Source organism: Eumetopias jubatus, unplaced genomic scaffold (assembly GCF_037043125.1).
Source record: "Eumetopias jubatus isolate StellerSeaLion01/CBP00866 unplaced genomic scaffold, mEumJub1_p1.0 scaffold_14, whole genome shotgun sequence".
In the NCBI taxonomy this organism is placed as follows: Eukaryota; Metazoa; Chordata; class Mammalia; order Carnivora; family Otariidae; genus Eumetopias; species Eumetopias jubatus.
Window position 1 is genome coordinate 32,973,485 of NW_028274820.1, and position 23,191 is coordinate 32,996,675.

Genomic DNA, 23,191 nt, shown 5'->3' on the forward strand with positions numbered 1-23,191 from the left:
CACCTCACCGTGCCGTCCGTGGGGTCATAGAGCCTCTGCATCAGCTGCACTGTCGTGCTCTTCCCACAGCCGCTGTTCCCAACCAGCGCCACCGTCTGCCCACTCTCCACCTTCAGGTTGAGGCCCTTCAGGATCTAACAGGATGAACGAGAAATAAACATAAGGGCAATACACAGATCCTGGAACTACGAACGGACAGTTCAAGTCAAAATGAGGTTTACATATACATTAAAAAAAAAAAAATCACTAAAATAAAGTATCAGAAACTCTTCATCCAATACGTGGTTGAATCACTGATTAATCATGTATCATTGTACCTTAACTTCTTTTCGAGACGGGTAACTGAAGTGAACATTTTTGAATTCCAAATTTCCCTTAATATTATCTGGCTTATGTCCATTCTTCGAATAGCTGTCAATGCTTGGTTTCTAAACAGAATAAAATTTCAGAAGATGACTAGGTTACAAGAGCTGTTTTTAGTGACATTTGTGGAGAGTCGGATAAAGCGATAAAGGAATGAACTTTTAAGTAGAAAAACTTTTACATGAGTATGGAAAGAGGCTCATGTGTAAGGATTTTTAAAAATGGTGTTATGCATTTTTTTCTTTTAGTAATGCTTTGAACTGATGTTTCTCAAACTTTTAAGTAGCATGATTCCTTTTGAGCAACATTAATAATGTGCCTTTATGATGTCTGAAAAAAGAAAAAGAAAAAGAAAAACTTCTACATGGATAAACAACTAGCCCAGACTTACGTTATCAATTATCTTGAAAATTTCATAAGCTGCCCCTCTTGCGTTTGCAAATGCTTCAATGCTTGGAGATGCCTGTCCAATACTGAAAGCCCCAATTAATACAGAAAAGAAGACCTGAGGGATGTGAAGGAAAATCATCAAGTTACATAGTGTTTATTACAACTTTTTCATACATCTTTCTTCTAACATAGCTAATTAAATTTTATTAGTATTATTTTTGCTAATTAACTTTTAAAGTGACAAGTCAACTTATGAGTCCTGGGTGTTAAAAACATTTTAGAAGTTTAAATCCTTTTTGATTTACAATACAGAATTAATCTTACTTGCTCGGTGAAACAGTGGAACAAGTTCCACAGGACCAGAATATAATAGAATATATATTTATTTAAGAGCTAATTATTTTGGTTTAGATCGTCATCAGGGCATAGGGGAAACAAATATCAAAATGAGTGTCAGAAGACCAAGGTCCAAATTCTGGATAAGCCCTAACCGGCTATATGTCTTCAGGCAATTCTCCTAGATTCTCCAGGCTTCAATTTCTTCATTTGCCAAACTAGGCAGGAGTCTATCTGTTTTCCTAACCTGGCAACCTTAGAGTGTATCAAATGAAACAGTACATACGAAAATATTTTGTAAATGATAAACCACACATCTAGGGCATTATTCTTGAGCAGGTTGTCTACTTTCCTTCTACCAGACTATGTTCTCTTTGAGGTCTGATAAACAGGTTTTGTTTTTTTCATTTTGCCCAAATGAAATTGTTTTTCTTCAGGGTTACAGAGAACTAATATCACTATTAATTTCTTTCTAAATCACACAGGAATTACCCAATAATTTACACAAAAGAAATTTTGCTAAGTGATTCTGTATTCATTTCCTCAGTTAGAACTTACAACTAAAGTTATGGCAAATTATTCCTGCCATTTCCATTTGGCAAAAGAGGTAGCAGAAACTTGTAAAGTCTATGTGGCCACCCCAAATCATACAGTTAATAAGCGGCTGGAATTTGATCCAAGTCAGCCTGATTTCAAATCCCATGCTCTTACTCATATTCTGCATGCTTCCAGTTTATGAGGCAGTTCTGGGATCAGTGAAAACAAGATTTTAAACAGCATATCTACATCACAATTAAGTAGAACACATTTCTTATTACAACCTAGGTTCACCGATAGCATTACTATCCTAATAAAAGCTTTTTGGTAAACACCATTCTTAACTAAATAGCCTTGCACATTTTGGATGACACAATTATTATATCTACATTACAAATCTGGTTCCTGAGAAAGGGAACTGTTCTAAGGGACTCAACAAAATTCTGTCTGTCACCAACAATATACTTGTGCTTATTAGCCTATGAAAAAGGAACTGAGTGACCCTTCTAACAGTATGTACTTTATTAGATCACAATACGGATTGGGCTTTGTTTATGAACTATTTCACCACTTTGAAATAAAAGAGGATAGCTCAAATGGCAAGCTTTCTGTGTTTGTACAAAGTTCTATAAGGCCGAGAACCTCCAAAGAGAATATTCTTTAAGGAAGAGTAACAATTAATACTTCCATAACTTTGCAAGGTGGACTAGCTGTCATTCAAAAGAATTTGAAAAATAGTTAAATGGTGTATTTTGTCATTTGTCATTGTGAATAGTCAACCAGAAAATAAAAATAAAATGCTTAGCATTGAGCCTGCCACAGAGAAATGATCTCAACAAATGAGATTTCATGCTATAGGGATTAGTGATGTTAATATTATTTAGGCTTCAAGACAAACTGTGCAAGGGATCTGCAAAGAAGACGCTCAATACATCTAATTTCCTTTCCACTTTTTAATCTAGTAGCACATGGCTCTTTGTATTATTCAATAGTTCTTCAATACCTATTCTCTAACATCACTCCAGCCAACACCACTCAACTTCACTGGAATTTTTAGGAGAGACTCATTTCTTAAAATAACATCACTTACAGTGAGTACTTGTCCAATAGAATATTCATGGGAGAGGACCAAGGTGGTCCCATACCAGAATGCCAGAGCATATGAGGCATAGATCAGCAGGAAAGCAGCACCAATAGAAATGTTGGCTGTGATAGCTTTCTTTATCCCAATTCTCTTAGCTTCTTCTAAATTTTTGTTGTACCTGGGAGAAGTAACAAAAACTATCACATATACTCATAAATCATATGAAATGAGCCAAGATAGCATGATGGTTATTTAGTACTTAGAATGTGCCCAACCCTGTGGTAGGTGCTTACTGTGCATTTTCTCCTTTTGTTCATACATTGACCCTGTGGTGTTAGCACTGTTTTAATCCCTTCTTGTAGATGAGTAAACTGAGGCTTATCTACAGAGATTAAATAATTTGGGGGAAAGTATTCTAAAGCTTCTTCTCTGGCCTTAACTATAATGAAATACGTGAAATAATGTTTAGTAAACTTCCAGAACTTGCATTGTTTCATAGGCAAGACAAAAAGAAGCCACGAAAATATCTGTTTTCCCTTTAAAATCTGCATGCCTTTTAAGTTTAATAATAAAAAGCAGATATAAGGCTAAAAAGTTCTCAACACAAAGTCTTTAAACCACTGAATGTTTAAGGGAACGTTAAGGAAGATTCTTTTTCTTTTGCTTTCTTTCTTTCTTTCTGTCTTTCTTTCTGTCTTTCTTTCCTTCTTTCTTTTTTTTAATGTGGGCCCCATTAGCTTATCTCTGTATCTCTTTTCTTAAGAAGAATCTTCGTAAATATAGAATTGAGGTAAAATTATTAGAGAAATAGAACAGATTATAATTGAGTCTTAAACCTGTCTTTATCCTCTTAATCACATCTCCCTGGGAACTTAGAACGTTACCTGGCAGAAAGAAAAAGTTCGTAACTGTAGAAAGAACTTACTTCTACATAAAATTAAGATTCTGAGGTCTTTGATCCATAAAAGCATGACTATACAAATATGTAGTATTATATTAATTTTCTTTGGAAGAATTCCCCCCACCCACCCACCCACCCAGTTGGAATGTACAGCAAAGATCAAGTTCTGCTCAGGTAAAAGTATGCGTTCCTTCTTGCCTTTGTGATTTTTTTTGACTAGCTGCTTTACCAGTTCAAAGCCTGCCAAATGAAACTTACACGACTCCTATATCCACTAAAGGCCAAATTCAAACCGAACTTTAGAGTGATAAAATAGTAACATACTATGAGAGTTTCTCTCTGCAAAAATGTGTGTCCCTAACTTGCCAGTTATAATCTTAGTGCAAAAAAATTATTTTTGAGTAACGTGTTTCAATGGTTGATCTATTTCCCACGTTTTGAGTTGACCAGAGGCAAAAGGTATTAAGAAGCATCCACAATACATAATTACAAATAAGGAACTTTAATGTATATGATTCACACCTTTATTGTTACTTTCTATCAGTTCTTGCTTACCTAGACTAATGCAGAACTCACTTCACTGATACGTTGTTGTACCATGCAGCCAGAGGAAACATTTTCAGAGGAAGAAGCAACAACAAGGAAGAAAATCATTTAGATACAAGAAAAGATAAATGAAAAAAGAAAGAGGGTAAGGAGGAAAGAGACATCAACAATACTTACTTTTACACAAGCTTTTTGACTGGTGTTTTGATAAAAAATACCACACTACAAAATCACCTATTAAAACCACCTACTCATTAAAAGCATTAGTGTAAGAATGGTAATTAAAGTCACAGTTTCTAAAATGGATTAAAAATACATAACAAAAACAGTGATGTTTTAAAAAATTCTTCTTCAGTATTATGAAAATATTTATCAGTGACACAAACAACCACTTACAAGAGCAAGAAACAATTTTAGTTAAGCAGAAAAATCAATACTAAGCGGTAAGACACACAAGAGAGAAAAATATCATTTTAAAATTAAGGAGAATAAAGCTATTCTTATACTACAGAATTGAATTCATCTAAATTCTGGTTAAATTTCCATTCCAAGAGAGCCAGCTTCCTCCTGCACCTGTTAATTGGAAGAGAAAGTCAGACTAAGACCTTAATTACTTGTCCATGCAAAAGCAGAGAAAGGAAGGGAAAGAACTAAAAAGAAAACTGAAGATTACACTTGACCTACGAATAGTTTTAGCAATCCTACTTCCAAATTACATCTGAAATCTAGGTACCTGTCTCCCCTCTCCTGCCTGCAGTCCACATCAGGGCACCATAAGCCTTTTCACCCAGGCTACAACAGCCTTTCCACTGGTCTCCCTGCCTCCAATCTTTAACTCCTCTCCTCATTCACCAAACCAATTACAGGCAGAGAAATCATCTTAAAACATAATGTGGATACTCCTTCCTTTGTTTAAGACCCTCAACCTCCTGTGCCCTTGGAATCAAATCTTAACTCCTCCATGGCCCCCACCACCTTCAATTGCCTCTCTTCTCCATCTCCCCTCACTCAACAGAGCTCCAGGCATACAAGCCTTATGGTATCTTCTAGACCATACCAATGTTTGCCACCTCGGGAAATGTGGAAGACTCTTCTATCCCTTCTCCCACCAGCGTAGGCATTTCCTCATCCTTCCAGTCTCAGCCTAGATGAAACCTTCTCAGAGAGCCCTCCCCTGACTGCCATAGTTAAAGTAAAATTAATATTGAAAAACCCAGAGTGTAGCATGTACGTGTGGTAGACACTGGCTCCATCTGTTGAATGAATGAACTTTCAAGAAATGGCCAACCTGGAAAGAAAATGAGGCAAGCATGTAGTCCTGAATTTGCTCTTGATTTAAAGGCGAAACTAATTTCCTTTTTTTTTTTAAGATTTTATTTATTTATTTGAGAGAGAGAGAATGAGAGATAGAGAGTACGAGAGGGAAGAGGGTCAGAGGGAGAAGCAGACTCCCCGCCGAGCAGGAAGCCCGATGCGGGACTCGATCCCGGGACTCCAGGATCATGACCTGAGCCAAAGGCAGTCGCTTAACCAACTGAGCCACCCAGGCGCCCGGCAAAACTAATTTCCAATTCACCAGGGGAGAATATCCTTTCAAAGACACATCCCAATAACTAATATCTTCTGAAGAAATGATGCGACACAGAAAATGCATCTCTGAATAGAGTTGTGTGCGCCCATTTGCTTATTCTTATAATAAAAATTTGATCCCCATCTTCTTTAGGAAAAAAAACTAAATTCATTTAAACTTTTCCTAAACTAAAATGATCAGATTTATCTGAGTTCTGAAGACCAGACTTAACTCCCACAATGTCTTTTCCCTCCTTACTAATTATATTCCATACATAATTATAATTTTTATTGCTAATAATAGTCCCTCTTGAAAATGATCATATTCATCAAATTTAGGATGTCATTCATTGGGAGGAGTTAGTGTTATTCTGTTATTTTTTGTAGGATTAAGGAGTTTAGTAGGACAATCAATCTACAGCTGGGACCCAAAGGACTACAGCCTCAGTATAATGAGCACACGCCCCAGGGAGAGTGACAGCAGGGAAACTCGTGTGTCTCAAGTGAAGGGAGGAAAAAACAACTCCCTGAGAATCTGAACCACAGACAATATTCATGCAGGTCTGAACTCCTAGACAAAGAATCTCATGTAAGGTGGTCTTAGGTTAATACCATCCCCAGTGAATGGCGGAAGCAAACACAAATCCTGCCTGTAAGGATTGACTTCAATCCAGATCCACAGCAATTATAAGATGGTACTGATTGTAGAATTTATCTTAATTTCAGCATTGTGAGAGAAAAATGTGCATCTTAGAATCAATGAAATCCTATTTATTATCTTATCATTCATTGCTGGTTTCACAGCAATTTTCTCTGAATTGTGATCAGATGCCCAGAGATCTCACTGAGTGTTGTTAGTCTGCAGAGTCTACGGAATTTCTGTGCATACGATCATATCATCTGTGAATAATGACAATTTTGCTTCTTGTTTTCCAACCCTTCTAGCTTTTATTTCTTTTTTGTTTTATTTTTTTAATTCTTACTCTTACCTGTTTTGTTGGTGTTATTATCTAGTACCAGTTCAACACTAACTAGAAATAATGCTAGCACATATACCTGTTTCATTCAGTATTTTAAGGAATGCTTTGCGCATTTCACCACTAAGTATGATGTTTCCTTATGTATCTCTGGTATATACTCTCTATTAAGAAAATTAATTCTTACTCCTAGTTTTGAGTTTGTCATAAATCATATGTAATTAATGTTTTTCCCCCACCCATCAATACAAAACATCTCTTCCTTTCAATCTGTTAATGTGCTTAATTATATTAATAGATTTCCTAATGTTAAACCATCTTTGCACTCATGGGATAAAGCTAATAAGTTCAAGATTTTTTTTTAATCTGATATTTTTCACATGGATTTGTTTAGCTAATAATTTATGTAGACCTTCTGCATCTATGTTTTAAGAGAATTTGCTTTATAATTTTCCTTTCTCATATATCTGCCAGATTGTGGCTTCAAAGTTACACTGGCCTCATAAAATGAATTCACAACTTTCAATATATTTTTTTCTCATTCTCTGAAACAATTTCTATAACATAGGATTATCTCTTTCTTGAAGTTTTGGGAGAACTTGTCTGTAAAATTATCTGGACTCTGGGTTTTGCTGTGTATATAAGGGCAGAAGGTGGATATTTTTAACTTTGGATTTAAGTCCTTTAACAATTGTAGGTCTACTCAAGTTTTCTTCCTCCTAAGTGAGAGTTTTAGCCTATATTTTTCTAGGATATTGTCTATTTCATTAGCATTTTAAAATTTACTGGTATAAAGCTGTACTTTTTTAAAAATAAAATTTTTTTATCTGTAGCAATTTTTCCTTATTTATTCTTTTTTTATTCTTGATTAAATTTGCAAAGTACTTGGTTATTTATTAGTCTTTTTGAAGAATTAGTTTATGGATTTGTCAAGCTTCTGCTTTCTTACAGTTATTTTCTATTCTGTTAATTTTTGCTATTTATGATTCCCTCCTTATACTTCTTTTACTCTGTTGTTCTTTTTCTAAGTTCTTAATTTGGATGCTTAATTAATTTTCAGCAAGTTCTCATTTCTTCAACTGGACACCCTAGTGGTTTCATTGGACTAAGATTCATTTTTAATGTGAAATCTTGTTTTGGGGTGAGAGCACTCCCTCGTTCACAGAGTTTAATAAATTCAGGCCCTGAGTGCACCTGAGGGTGAGGCCTGAGATTTTGCTTTCTATAAGGAGATGCTTTCCCCTAGCTCAGAAACTAGGCAGAAGCAGAAAAGTTGTATTTGTCTCCCTGTGTTGGTGGACGTACTCTTTCTCTGGTCCACCTTTCCACTGAGAAAAACTGGAAAAGAATCTGAGTTCAAAACTTCATTCTCTGTTTGCTCAAACATTAACTATTCAGAGAAGACTTTTCTGAATCATCTAAATAGTACCCCCATGACTCTAAAAGACTTGTTTATATCCCCAAATAATATTTACCCAACTGGTATATTAGTTTGTTATTTGCGGTTGTCTTTAGCCTTCTCCTCCCCTTGAAAGAATTTAACTTCTGAAGAGGAAGGGTTGTATTTGATTGGATGCTTGCCTGATCATTAAGCAAGATTTCCCATTTTATTAGTCAGACGTATTCTAAGGCAAAAACAAAGAATTGAGAGCGAACATAGTTGTTACTCTCCTTTGAACTATGGTGCTTAGCCATCACAAATTATTCTCAGAGGACATCTTTGTGGGTATGAAATATATCATATGAACAAAAGTATACTAAAAATGCACAGGTACAGTATAAAAAATAATTATGCAGTGCATACCCATGTCAGCCCAACTGAGGTCAAGAAACAGAATACTACCACAACTACAGAAACCCCACGCCTCTTCTCCCCCAGGAGTAACTATCATTCTGACTTGTCAAAATTCTCTTGTTTTCTTTATGGCTCTACCAACAATGTATAATGTTCCAAAAAAAAATACAGTTTAGTGTTTCCTAATATCCAAATACTCATATATTCGTAACATTAAAATACTATATCAGATTATAACATATATTCAATTGTAACATATATTCAATAGTCTGTCACTGTTCAGAAATCAGTGGATCTGATGAATATTATACACTGCAATAAATTTACCATCTACACTCTCAGAAATTTAATAAAAGGGTTGTACAAAAAATACTAAACAACACATAATAAAGATTTTTGAAATTTTGTACAAATGTGCTTTTTAGTTATATTTTTATCTTCCAAATCATGGAGCATAACCCCCAGCAAGAGGGGAAACAAACCACAGATTAAAATGTATCCCTACATCTTATACAAAATACTCATTTAGTCTTAGAGAACCAAAAATTGACTTAATGGGGAAAAATTATCATCAGTTATAAAATATGTTTCAGCCTTAAGAAACTATTTTATTGTCACTACCCACCTAGAACATTCTAGAAAATGTTTTGAATTAGCAGATGTTGAGAAGAGTACAACTAAAATTACAACTTTTCCAGAATATTAGCTACGCTGTATTATATCCAGGAAGCTATTTAAAAATACACACACACACACACCCTTATATTTAACACTGTCAATTTGAAGGGCATATACAATGAAACAATTTAAAATTACTAGCAACTTAAAATAAAAAACTCAAACCTTTCAAGTTCTTTCTTTTGTCCTCCAAAGGCAATCACAGTTCTGATTGCCGCTAAGACCTCTTCAGCTACTGCTCCAGCTTTTGCATATGCCAACAGTTCTTTATCAGTAAATGAAGACAGTATCTGTTCAAAAATGCAATTTCAGATAATTTAAAATTTTTTAAAAAGTTAATTTTATCTTTTGTAAAATAAAAATAAATATATACACCAATGATCCGTGTATGCTAATGTATCTATAGAATAAAGTCTGTCTTTCATTTGATTTTGGTCATGATGTTCTGTTTTTAAGTATATATATTCACGCTGTTAGCCACTTCAAATTCTTTTTGGACTGAGATGGTATACAATAATTTAAAATTATTATTTTTTCACCAGCTACCTCATGGATCCTCATCTAAATAAGTAAGACTGGGACTTTGGGGAGATCTTAAATTTCAGAAAAGGAGGTATATACTATAATCATAAACAAAATGAGGGAAAAAAGGCATTAATTACATCAAGGAAATACAGTATGAGCTGAACAGAGCAATTGCTGATTGTCCTCTGGATCAGCAGTGTCAAGGTGGGAGACCAGAAAAATGCAGAGCACCAAGCAGCATGTGGTCCCTGGATTTCAAGAAGGTTTCTCCGAGGCCAGGGTTTTAGAGAGTGTTCCCCTTCGCTGGAGCTCCTGAGCAAAACAATATACTCAGCCACCAGGGAGGCCTTTATTTCATATGCATGCTCTTTGATCCTTCTGATTGGTTCCTGAGTGTTTATTCTGTGGAACAGTACAGGGTAGATTATATACACAGGATCTCATTTACTCTTCTCAGTTGCACAGTGAGGTAGATATTATTTTTCCTACTTTACATATGAGGAAATGAAGGGGTGAAAAAGTTAAAGTAATTTGCTACTAAGTGAAATATCTAAGATTCAAGGGTGAGTCCATACGGCTGCAAAGCCTGAATTAACAGACAGGAAGGAGCGTGAACCTCTCTCTATCTGCAACCACACACTGACATATGACCTGGGCTCCCAGAGGGCCCTATTCGGAAAATGGGATCAACTAGGATGCCAAGGATGATGTTACTATTGGTACCTGGAGTGCCTATGTAGTCAGCCACCGAAGGGTTACATGCAAGCGATTGATAATAAAGTTCTAATTAAACAGCATTACACTCTTTCAATAAGTAATTTTGAAGCATTTGCGGACTCATTTATACAAGTAGTATCAGTAAAAAGCTCAAAGTTGTTTCGATTTTAACAGTGCACTTCTTTTGCGGCATGTGAATGTAAAAGGAGCTGTGACAGATTTAAGAATGAAACTGATGCTGCTGAGTTAACAAATGCATGACTACTCTGTGAGGAACTTGTGGTTAATCTGACTGACTTATGAGCCTGTTTTGCAGAGGTTGACAGACCATTGGTAAGACCAGCTGAGATGAGAGCAAATCAAGGAAGAATTCTTGCGGGGGCACAAAAGGCATCAAGAGTGAAAAAAAAAGGAACCTCTGATGATGCACCCCACGGTCTCCCCACCTCCACCCCTGTCCTTCTTATGCCGACATTTAATGAACATGTGTCCCATGAGAAGGCATGATTCCTGAATGCATACACTTGGAAAGGGGGACACTTCCTTTTTTTCCCTAGATCCAATCACCTTATTCCATTCAATCTACACACCCTGAGACATCTCAACCCCTTATCCTTAAATACACCCCACGGAGGCAGATTTGAGAAATTTTCTCTCACCTCCTTGTTTGGCATCCTGTAATAAAACCCTTTATCTCTGCCACAAAAGTGGTGTCGTGTTTGGCATGCAGCCCATCAGGCAACAGACTCTTGTCCAGTAAGAAGAATGGGTGGGTGAAAGCAAGTGAACATCCATTAACCATGTTCTACGTGCAGATACGGTGCCGCATGTACCCATCTTCTTTGGTACCCAAAGCAATAACCCACTTACGCACTAGACCTTCCTGACATCTCCAAGCAACTAAAAGGAAGCAGAATTTGCCACCCAAAATGTGCTCTTTTGACATATTATTTTTCATGGACTGAAGGTTTAGATCTGTTTTAATTTACGGTTAGTTTCAATACGTCTTCTACCCTCCGCTCTTTCTCCTCTTCCTTTGAGACTCCAGTGGTGACAAATGTTGGCATTTCTGTTATTGTCCCACAGATCCCTGGAGCTCTTTTCATTTTCTCTCTGTTTCAGAGGTCAGTGAATTCCACTGTTCTCTCTCCAGGTACAGATTCTCCACTCAGGGAGACTGAGACAGTCCACCGTGACCCCTAGTTTTGCTGTTGTATCTTTACATTTTCTCATTTCATTTCATCCTGTTTTTTTTAAAGACTATTTATTTATTTGAGAGAGAGAGAGAGAGAGAGAGAGCACATGAGAGGGGGGAGGGTCAGAGGGAGAAAAGACTCCCTGTTAAGGAGGGAGCCCGATGTGAGACTCGATCCCGGGACTCCAGGATCATGACCTGAGGCGAAGGCAGCCACCTAACTGACTGAGCCACCCAGGCGCCCTCATTTCATCCTGTTTTTACACCTTCTACTCCATTGCTGATATTGCCCAGTTTTTCTTATATTTTGAGAGAATTTGTAATTGATTAGTGAAGCATTTTTATGGTGGCCGTTTCAAAATCCATGTCCAATAAATCTAATTTGACTTACCTCAGCGTTAGTGTCAGTTCATTGTTTTTGGTTTTGTTTTGTTTTGTTTTCTCATTCAAGTTGTGATTTTCTTGGTTCTTCGTACAACAAGTGACTTTTTATTGTATACTGGACATTTTGTCTGGTATGCTAGGAGAAAGGGTCCTATTTAAATCTTGAATTTTAGCAAGCCGTCACCTTATGTGGGCTTAGTCTGAAATTCCTGGCCTACTTGTGTGACCTGTGGTTCCAGTAGCAGTTTCCTATTCAGAGCCTTGGGGCATTATTTTGGTTAGCATGGTTTATCTTGAGATGCAAGTACTCTTAACAGCCTCTGTTTCTACTACCTGAGGGAGTGGAAATGGATTCTAAAAGGTCAGCCTACCAGCTATCTCTCGGTGGAGGCAATGTGTGCTGGTTTCCCCTGCCTGTGCCCTCTGGCTGCCCCAGTGTCTCTGGGTGGAAGACACCAGTCACCAGCATACTGGTCTAAAGCTGCTTACTGGAAAAGGAAGCTCACTGTGACTGGGTCCCTTCTTGTTCTTCCCTCTTGTCCCTGTTAGAGAGAAGAGCCAAAAGGTCACAGGGAAAAAGAAGCTTCCTAGGCTGGGCCACATTTCTTTTTTAACATGGCTGTCAACCAGAGAACTTGGGAAATAAGTCAGAAATCATACCAAAATTTTATGGCAGAATAACAATTAAAACTTAGGTCTCCGGCAGTAAGCCCACAGCTCCATTTATTAAATAAATAGTAGCCAAAGCAATGCATAGTTATTAAAAGATTAACTTTCTGTCTGTTTTCCTAACTTAACCATAACAGACATCAATGCATATTAAACAGTTCTTCAATAAATACTGACATGAAGAGTTTGCCACCTGACTTGCTTGTTGTTCTAGTAAACAGAAAAACCGATTAGCACACAAGCTTTTGCCAAGTTGGAAAGCTGACCAATAGAGAAATGCACTTTAACCACCTAGAATATCATTTACACACTGTTACTCTCAGTAACAAATTAACAGAGTCCTCAGAACTTCACTTTCTTCCTATGCTAAATAAGATAATACCTATACTTCAGAAAGATAGTATGTACTTTCCTAACATAGTAGATGCTCAATAAATGTAGTTATTGTTTGTAATATCAAAATAATATCCATCCTACAGGGTAAAATTTTTACAACTTCTTAGTATTTACCATCTGATTTACTTTGTGTTAGGCTTGACTTTGGTTGGCCCACCAGTATCTTACATGCTTTTGCCAAATGAATTTATAGTGCTTTAAGTTGTGGTGAACCCAACAGAAATTACAAACTGGGCCAATCTCTACCACCACCCACTCTTAAGTCAAATCAGTTTAAAATGAACACCACACCCAGCCTTGAAAGGGAATAAGTTTTACAAGATCATCAGAGGCCTGTGTGCAGAGGTAGGGAGGGCCAATGATACTGTTTTGCCTTCGTGATTAGGAGACAAAACTGCAGGCTTGGATTTACATGCATAAGGGACTAGAAAGTATCTATTTTTTGAAAATTATTTTCATGCCAATGGATTTAAATATGTTAAACATTAGAGAACTATTTTTAACACTGACACAACTGTTAAATCAATTTACAAATTAAACAAAACCTAAAAAGCATTAAAATCAATAATGTTAGCTGAATGAGACAAAGTGTTGGTTAGTGAACTTGAATCTTTATGAATATGGAATTTCCTACAAAGTACACAGCTCTTTAAGAGTTGAGTGTGCCTTGGGGCCCCTGGATGGCTCAGTCAGTTAAGTGTCTGCCTTCGGTTCAGGTCATGATCCCAGAGTCCTGGGATCGAGCCCCATGTGAGTCTCCCTGCTCAGCGGGAAACCTGTTTCTCCCTCTCTTTCTGTCCCTTTCCCCTGCTTGTGCTCTTCCTCTCTTGCTTGCCTCCCTACCTAAAGTAAATAAATAAAATCTTTAAAAAAGAAAAAAAAGAGTTGAGCATGCCTTTTCTATGAAGTCAGGGGATGAGATGTGAGAGCTACTTCTTTCTAGCTTATCCCTTTCTCAAAAAACCACATGGTACAGGACAGCATGGAGTCCTGGCAGGGGTAGGACTTAAATGAGGTTACAGCCACTTATTCCCACTGATTTTGAACAAATCAAGGTACTCCTACAGGTTCAGGACAATTTAGACCACGTCCTCAGGGAGGACCTGACGGACCTGACTAGCTGAGGATGGGGCTTTGCTGCAGTTTTCCTGGACATTTTCCTAAGTAGCTTATTTTAACAAATAAATCAAAGCACACCTAGGTAAGGTCCAAATAGCCCCTACTGTGAGCAGGGAGGAACTCTGCAGAGAACTGACCTATGGGAAAGGACAGCCAAAACATAACAGCAGAGTGCGCACAGCATACACCACAAACACTTCTTAATGCACCAGACCCTGGACAGTGTATGACACCTTCTTAATATAGCATTACTCTCAGGAACAGGAAACCTACAAAATGACAAGATAGAAGAATTCTCCTCAAAAGAAAGATCAAGAAAGAAATCAGAACCAGGGATTTTCTCAAAACCAATGTAGGTAATATATCTGAACCAGAATTTAGAACAATAGTCATAAGAATACAAGCTGGGCTTGAAAGAAGTATAAAAGACACGAGAGAAACATTGCTGCAGAGATAAAAGACCTAAAAACTATTCAGGCCAAAATAAAAAATGCTATAATAAAGATTAGAGCAGAAACAAATGATATAGAAATTAAAAAAAAAAAAACAGTAGAACAGATCAATGAAACTAGGAGCTGGTTCTTTGAAAGAATTAACAAAATTGATAAACCCCCAGTTAGACTATCAACAAGAAAAGAGAAAGGACCCAAACAAATAAAATTACAAAGAAAGAAGAGAGACCACAACCAACACCACAGAAATACAAACAATTATAAGAGAATATTATGAGCACCTATATGCCAACAAATTGGGCACTCTGGAAGAAATGGAAAAATTCCTAGAAACATATCAACTACCAAAACTGAAACAGGAAGAAATAGAAAACTTGAACAGACCCATAACCAGCAAAGAAATTGAAGCAGTAATCAAAAATCCCCCAACAAACAAGAGTCCAGGGCCAGATGGCTTCCCAGGGGAATTCTACCAAATATTTAAAGAAGAGTTAATACCTATCCTTCTGAAACTGTTCCAAAATAATAGAAATGGAAGAAAACTTCCAAACTCATTCTATGAGGCCAGCATTACCTTGATTCCAAAACCAGACAAAGATCCCACTAAAAAGGAGAATTACAGACAAATATCCCTGATGAACATGGATATAAAAATTCTCAACAAGATATTAGCAAATCGAATTCAACAGTACATTGAAAGAATTATTCACCACAATCAAGTAGGATTTATTCCTGGGCTTCAGGGATGTTTCAATATCTGCAAATCAATCAATATAATACACCACATTAATAAAAGAAAGGATCCTTTCAATAGATGTAGAAAACACATTTGACAAAATACAACATCCTTTCTTGATAAAAACCCTCAGGAAAGTAGGGATTGAAGAACATGCCTCAACATCATAAAGGCCATATATGAAAGACCCCCAGCTAATATCATCATCAACGGGGAAAAACTGAGAGCTTTTCTCCTAAGGTCAGGAACACAACAAGGATGTCCACTCTCTCCACTGTTGTTCAACATAGTACTGGAAGTCCCAGCCGCAGCAATCAGACAGCAAAAAGAAATAAAAGGCATCCAAATCGGCAAGGAAGAAGTCAGACTTACACTATTTGCAGACGACATGATACTCTATGTATAAAACCCAAAAGACTCCACCAAAAAATTGCTAGAGCTTATACACAAATTCAGCAAAGTTGCAGGATACAAAATCAACATACAGAAATCTGTTGCATTTCTATACACAAATAGTGAAGCAGTAGAAAGAGAAATCAAGGAATCAATTCCATTAACAATTGCACAAAAAAACCATTAGATACCTAGGAATAAACCTAAACAAAGAGGTAAAATATCTGTACACTGAAAACCATAGAACACTTATGAAAGAAACTGAAGAAGACACAAAGAAACGGAAAAACATTCCATGCTCATGGATTGGAAGAACAAATATTGTTAAAATATCTATATTACCCAAAGCAATCTACACATTGAATACAATCCTGATCAAAATACCAAAATACCACCAGCATTTTTTACAGAACTAGAACAAACAATCCTAAAATTTGTATGGAACCAGAAAAGACCCTGAGTAGCCAAAGGAAAGTTGAAAAAGAAAAGCAAAGCAGGAGGCATTATAATCCCAGACTTCAAGCTGTATTACAAAGCTGTAATCATCAAGACATATGGTACTGGCACAAAAACAGACACATAGATCAATGGAACAGAAGAGAGAACCCAGAAATGGACTCTCAACTCTAAGGTCAAGTAGTCCTCAACAAAGCAGGAAAGAATATCCAATGGAAAAAAGGCAGTCTCTTCCAACAAATGGTGCTAGGAAAATTGGACAGCCACATGCAGAAGAATGAAACTGAACCATTTTCTTACACCATACATAAAATTAGGCTCAAAATGGATGAAAAGACCCAAATGTGAGAAAGGAATTCATCAAAATCCTCGAGGAGAACACAGACAGCAAACTGTTTGATCTCGGCTGCAGCAACTTCGTATTGGACATGTCTCCAGAGGCAAGGGAAACAAAAGCAAAAATGAAGTACTGGGACTTCATCAAGATAAAAATCTTCTGCAAAGTGAAGGAAACAATCAACAAAACTAAAAGGCAACCAACAGAATGGGAGAAGACGTTTACAAATGACATATCAGATAAAAGACTAGTATCCAAAATCAATAAAGAACTCATGAAAATCAACACCCCAAAAATAAATAATCCAGCTAAGAAATGGGCAAAAGACATGAACAGACATTTCTCCAAAGACATAAATGGCTAAAAGACACATGGAAAAAATACTCAGCATCACTCATCATCAGGGAAATACAAATCAAAACCATAATGAGATACTACCAGTCGGAAGGGCTAAAATTAACAACTCAAGAAACAATAGACATTGGTGAGGATGTGGAGAAAAGGGAACCCTCTTACACTGTTGGTGGGAATGCAAGCTGGTGCAGCCACTCTGGAAAATAGTATGGAGGTTCCTCAAAAAGTTAAAAATAGAACTACCCTACAACCCAGCAATTACACTACTAGGTGTGTATCCAAAGGGTACAAAAATACTGATTCGAAGGGGCATATGCACCCCAATGTTTATAGAGCACTATCAACAACAGCCAAACTATAAAGAGCCCAAATGTCCATCTACTGATGAATGGATAAAGAATTGGTGTGTGTGTGTGTGTGTGTGTGTGTGTGTGTGTGTGTGTGTGTGTGTGTGTGTATACACACATACATATTGGAATATTACTCGACTGCCAAAAAGAATGAAATCTTGCCATTTGCAATGATGTGGATAGAGCTAGAGTGTATTATGCTAAGCAAAATAAGTCAGTCAGAGAAAGACAAATATCATATGATTTCACTCATATATGGAATTTTAAAAACAAAATAGAATATAGGGGAAGGGAAGGAAGAATAAAATAAAAAGAGAGGGAGACAAATCATAAGAGACTTAACTGTAGAGAAAAAACTGACGGTGGCTGGAGGGGAGGTAGGAGGGGGATGGGCTAAATGAGTGATGGGCATTAAGGAGGGCACTTGTGATGAGCATTGGGTGTTAATGTAAGTGACGAATCACTAAATTCTACTCCTGAAACCAATACTACACTATATGTTAACTAACTTGAATTTAAATAAAAAAATAAATAATAAAATAAAATAAAACCAAGTATCAAGTATAGAGTCTAGGTCATCACGTGATATAAAAACAGCCTTCCACCATGGGGGGGCGGGTGAAGTGGGGACAGTATAAAGTCTGGATTTACATGCTTTACCCACCTTTGCCCAGATAGCAGCTGACAGTCCAAGAACAGGACTGATGGCCAAAATCACAAGGGTTAGCTTCCAACCACGTGTAAATCCCACTATAAAACCAATGAAAAACGTTGCCATTGACTGAAAGAATATTCCAATTTTGTCACCCATTCCTTCATTGATTTTGGAGACATCACTAAAAGAACAGACAGTGTTAGAAATAAACATGAGAATTATAAGCAGAGAACTGAATCCATTTAGCTGTTGTGTTCTGAGTGTGGGACAATTAGTTTATATCCAGGATTTTGCTCAGAAACTTCCTCAGAAAATGTCACATTGTTGCTCTCCCACACCACTCTCAGATGACTTTTGGGAGTTGGGCAGTTCTTCCTCATTCGTTGCTAATCATGCAAGTCCCCTCATGCCCTGCCAGGGTAGTGGGAACCAAAGGATGTGTAAGACATGGTTGCTGCTCAGAAGGAATTCAGTCTCATAATTACTTCTGAGCTATGCATTAATATCTCTGAACAGATCTGATAACATCTCTTTTAAGTAAGAATAAGAACTGTGTCCGAGTTAAACATAAAATGAGGTACTCACTCCGTGAGCCGGGTGTTAAGCTCCCCCACATCATGCACGTCAAACCAGCCAATCTCCTGTCGCATGATGGCGTGAAAAAACTGTTTCCTAATTCTGAGTATCTGTCTTCCAGCGGCCAGGCACCAGAAGGAGACCTGGATGTAAGCAGCAACCAGCACTCCAGCCCCGATCCCACTGTAATAATAGGCATACCTGCAAAGCAACGAGAACACTTCACAGACGCAGTTTTCTGATCACTGCAGCTTTCCCCCACAGACCATTCATACTTATGTTTTCAGTCACCTGGCTACCTTGCCATCCTTAAAATTAGAAGGAGTGGTGATAGGCAGAATTGGTGGTTGGCATCCAACTACGTCTACACCAATAGAGTGGGATGGTTAGCAGCGTGGCTTCTGCTTTGGCTCAAATCCCAGCTCTTCACTTAACTGCTGTATCATCCTGGGCAAGCTGCTTCACCTTTCTAAAGCTCAGTCTTCTAACTTCTTATCTGCAGTGAAATGCGGGCAAGAGTAGTAAGGTAACAGTGCATGACATGAGCTTAGGCCAGTGCCCGGCACCTAGTAAGCCTCAGAGGATATGCCAGTTACTGTGAAAGACTCGTTTGTGCCTTCAACATCACAGCATCAAGTAGGACCAACTGCTGTATTCCTGTCTACTTATATCGCCTTGGGGTCAGTTGATGAGCACTTTGAGGTGGTTACTGCACATTGGAGAATAGAAAGAAGCCACAGAACTTGTCAGAAAGTGGAACCAAGAGATGAAAATGGTCCCTTGGCCTTCTAGAAGAACACAAAAGCCAAATAAAAAGTTTTTTACATCATCTGCCAACTAGCCTTCGTGAGTTACCCTAAAATGCTTAATGAATCAAATAGCACACCTTTAAGTTTAAACTTGAACAATAAAAAGCTTGACCATCTTCTAAAACCACCCTTGATCATCTAGAAACAGTGAATTTATGTTTCTTTGCTCTGAATCTTTATATTTAAAAAAAGCAAACAAGTCTTGCACCTTACTAAGTGAATTCATTTTTAGGTTAAAGACAAACATTCTAAAATGAAATATGGGATTCCAATATTCCCAACTTTACAAGTTCACTACTTGCCACCTTCCAGTAAAAAGGCTGGTATGAGCCAAGCCATGCAGAAGCTATAAAAATGATTACATAATAACCAGAGAGTCATGGATATTACTGTTCACAAGTCGGTGTTCAACCCAGCAGGCATCTTGGTAAACACATCTCCCCGAAGCTATTCCTTGTGACTACAATGTATTCATCTGAGATGATGTAATAAGAATACTAAATTTTAGCTAATAGATAATTGAGTAATTATTATCCAAGCATTAATGATATAGCAAGAAATAGCTCAAAAGAAACCCCACTTAACAAGTAGAATGCTTGAGGAGTTAATGTATTCTAAACCATCAGTCCACATTAATTCAAACAAAATATATTTATATTTAAGCATTTGTAAGATGATTACAAGGCACTGTTTCATTTTTCCTCAATATAAAATAAAAAAACCTCTCCATAGGAATATTTACTTCTCATCTTTCAAAATATGATCGGGAGCCTCTATTTTCTTCAAACCTAACAGATAATTTACAGGATAATGTGGAATCATCACCTTCTGATTAACCAACTTGTACCTTTGGACATCTCTTATAAGGTATTTTGGGGAGCAAACTTCAAGATACACAAATCATTAACAAAAGCTTCCCAGGGTGAATTAAGGTCAGGGGGACTATATTTATTCTGGGATGTTTTGTTTCATTGTTTAGAATCTGATGCTGTGTTAAAGAGAAAATTGTGTTAACTGGTTTGAACTCCTCTAATTTCTCTGTTATGATATTCTATATTTACAATGCATATATAAATCTATAAATCTAATCTAGGCTTAACCTTAACTTGAGAACAGCTCATGCAGCAAATTCTTTTCTTAAAAAAATAAAAAATTTTATATTTTATCCTCCTAGAAAACTAACAGTGGTATTATTCTTAAAAGTCTGATTCTTTATTATAAAAATGCAAAATTTTATGCTACAAAAATACAATGCTACAATTGGATACAGAAAAGCTTAACAATAGTAAGGAAAATGTCTCATTACGTGGTCATTTCCTCCTCCAGAAGGTGGATGAAAGGTGCATCGTTCATAATACCTAGATCACCACAAAACAAACATATACCATTATGTCTCTCTGTTCTCCATTAAAAATAAGCATATAAAAATGAATCAAACTCGTGTCACTTAATAATTTACACAAAAATAGGTCAAACTGATGTTTTAACTATGTGAAAGCATTATGGCATCCATTCAAATGCTTCACTGTTGGTCAGGTGCAACCACACACACACTTAATTCAGTGAAGCTTTTTTGCAAGAAGAAATCCACATTTATTAAGAAGCAGTGCATCAGCCAGAATATTGGTGTCCATGAATTAAAATATTTTATGAAATACCACTCTAAGATGACATAGAGAAAACTCTTTCCTAGGGCTTCTATCCTGATAATTAAATATCAGTGCATACTTGACACTAAAGCACTTCTTAGCATTTAAAATCAACACTGCATTTTTCCAGCTTTTATTTCTACTTAAAAAATATAAAACACAAAAGTTTATATAATGAGCACCACCAAGCTCATCATGCAAGATTAGCAAATGTCAACATTTTTAGACAAGGTACATTAAAACTTCAACACCACCCATCCAACACACATACACACACACACACTCTACTGTTCAATATTTTGGTGTGGATTTTTTCAGTTTCTTTAACTGTATGCCTGTCTACTCACACATAAATGCACACACATGCTTGTTTTAAAAAACAAATCAGGGCGCCTGGGTGGCTCAGTCGGTTATTTGTCTGCCTTCGGCTCAGGTCATGATCCCAGGGTCCTGGGATCGAGTCCCACATCGGGCTCCCTGCTCAGCGGGGAGTCTGCTTCTCCCTCTGACCCTCTTCCCTCTTGTGCTCTCTGTCTCTCATTCTCTTTCTCAAATAAATAAATAATCTTTAAAAAATAAAATAAAATAAATCATGGCCCACAATCATTGGCCAATTTTCTGTCAATCTGTGTGTATAAACGTGTATCTCCATTTTTTCAAAGTTGTATCTATTTCAGTTGTTTCCAGTGTTTTACTGTTACAGGCAATGCTGCATTAAACATACCCACACATGTATATTATATAGGAATGTATAGTATATATTTTTATAGGATAAATTATCATAATCAAGGTTGCTGGACCAATGAGGAAGCACACTTTAAATCTGATAGTCATTTCAAAAGTTAGGTCATAATATAAAGGGCCTCGTTCAGATGAGTCTGATTTTGACAGGCATGGGAAAGGGGAGGAAAAGTTTTTCTAGCAAAGGGAGCAATGTGGACAAAAGTCCACAGCATGTTTGAAAAGGGAGTAAGCCAGTTTGGCTGGGGTGTGGGTGTGTTGTATGGATGGGAGAAGGTGGGTAGGGGGCTAGAAAGATCTGGGCCCCACAGGTAAAGCATATAACACTAGTAGTCACTCAGCGGTTTGGGCAGAAGAGGACATAATTAGAGGCGGGGTCGAGGATGATGCAATGCACCTGGTAGCAATGTATAAGAGTAACTGGACTAAAACTGTGGAAAGAGCCAAGATGTCCATCGACAGATGAATGGATAAAGAAGATGTGGTATATATACACAATGGAATATTATGCAGCCATCAAAAGGAATGAGATCTTGCCATTTGCAACGACATGGATGGAACTGGAGGGTGTTATGTTGAGTGAAACAAGTCAATCAGAGAAAGACATGTATCATATGACCTCACTGATATGAGGAATTCTTAATCTCAGGAAACAAACTGAGGGTTGCTGGAGTGGGGGTGGGGGTGGGGTGGGAGGGATGGGGTGGCTGGGTGATAGACATTGGGGAGGGTATGTGCTATGGGGAGTGCTGTGAATTGTGCAAAACTGTTGAATCACAGATCTGTACCTCTGAAACAAATAATGCAATATATGTTAAGGAAAAAAAAAAGAAGATAGCAGGAGGGGAAGAATGCACGGGGGGAAATCGGAGGGGGAGATGAACCATGAGAGACGATGGACTCTGAAAAACAAATTGAGGGTTCTAGAGGGGAGGGGGGTGGGGGATGGGTTAGCCTGGTGATGGGCACGTTCTGCGTGGAGCACTGGGTGTTATGCACAAACAATGAATCATGGAACACTGCATCAAAAACTAATGATGTAATGCATGGTGATTAACATAACAATAAAAATTTAAAGGGGGGGGAAAAGAGTAACTGGACTAGAGAGAGACTGAGCGATGTGAGCTATCGCAATTACATAAGCACAGAGGGTCTAAATGAGAAGAGAAAAGAAGGAAAGTACCCATAAGATTCAGAGAAGAAGTTATAGGTTCTAGGAACTGCTGAAACAATCAGGATCTAGGCATCTGGAGCATGGTGGTATCATGGTGGGAAATAAGTCAGCAAAAAAAATAAAATAAAATAAAAGCAGGTCTGGCCAGATGTGAGAAGATTATTGGTTCAGTTTTGAAGATTTTTATTCTGTGGTATCCGGAACATTCAATTGAAGATGTCCAATAACTACTTAGACTATAGTGCTCCTGTTCTGGAGAGAGTTCTGATCTGAATGATTTTGGAGTCATGTGCTGGAGGCCAGAGCTAAACTCAGGAAAGAAAAAAAG

The 23,191-nt window shown here is 37.4% G+C and overlaps 1 protein-coding gene across 1 annotated transcript in view; it reads right to left on the minus strand.

Moving 5' to 3' along the window:
- Positions 1-23,191, minus strand: part of ABCB1 (ATP binding cassette subfamily B member 1) — a 106,835-nt gene that overhangs the window by 55,870 nt on the left and 27,774 nt on the right. The window contains exons 4-11 of the mRNA XM_028118237.2: positions 20,606-20,657; positions 18,500-18,691; positions 17,924-18,095; positions 9,342-9,466; positions 2,717-2,888; positions 755-868; positions 318-428; positions 9-134 (exon numbers count right to left, since the gene is read on the minus strand). Of these exons, the coding sequence (XP_027974038.1) occupies positions 9-134; positions 318-428; positions 755-868; positions 2,717-2,888; positions 9,342-9,466; positions 17,924-18,095; positions 18,500-18,691; positions 20,606-20,657 (1,064 nt within the window). The remainder of the gene's footprint in view (positions 1-8; positions 135-317; positions 429-754; positions 869-2,716; positions 2,889-9,341; positions 9,467-17,923; positions 18,096-18,499; positions 18,692-20,605; positions 20,658-23,191) is intronic.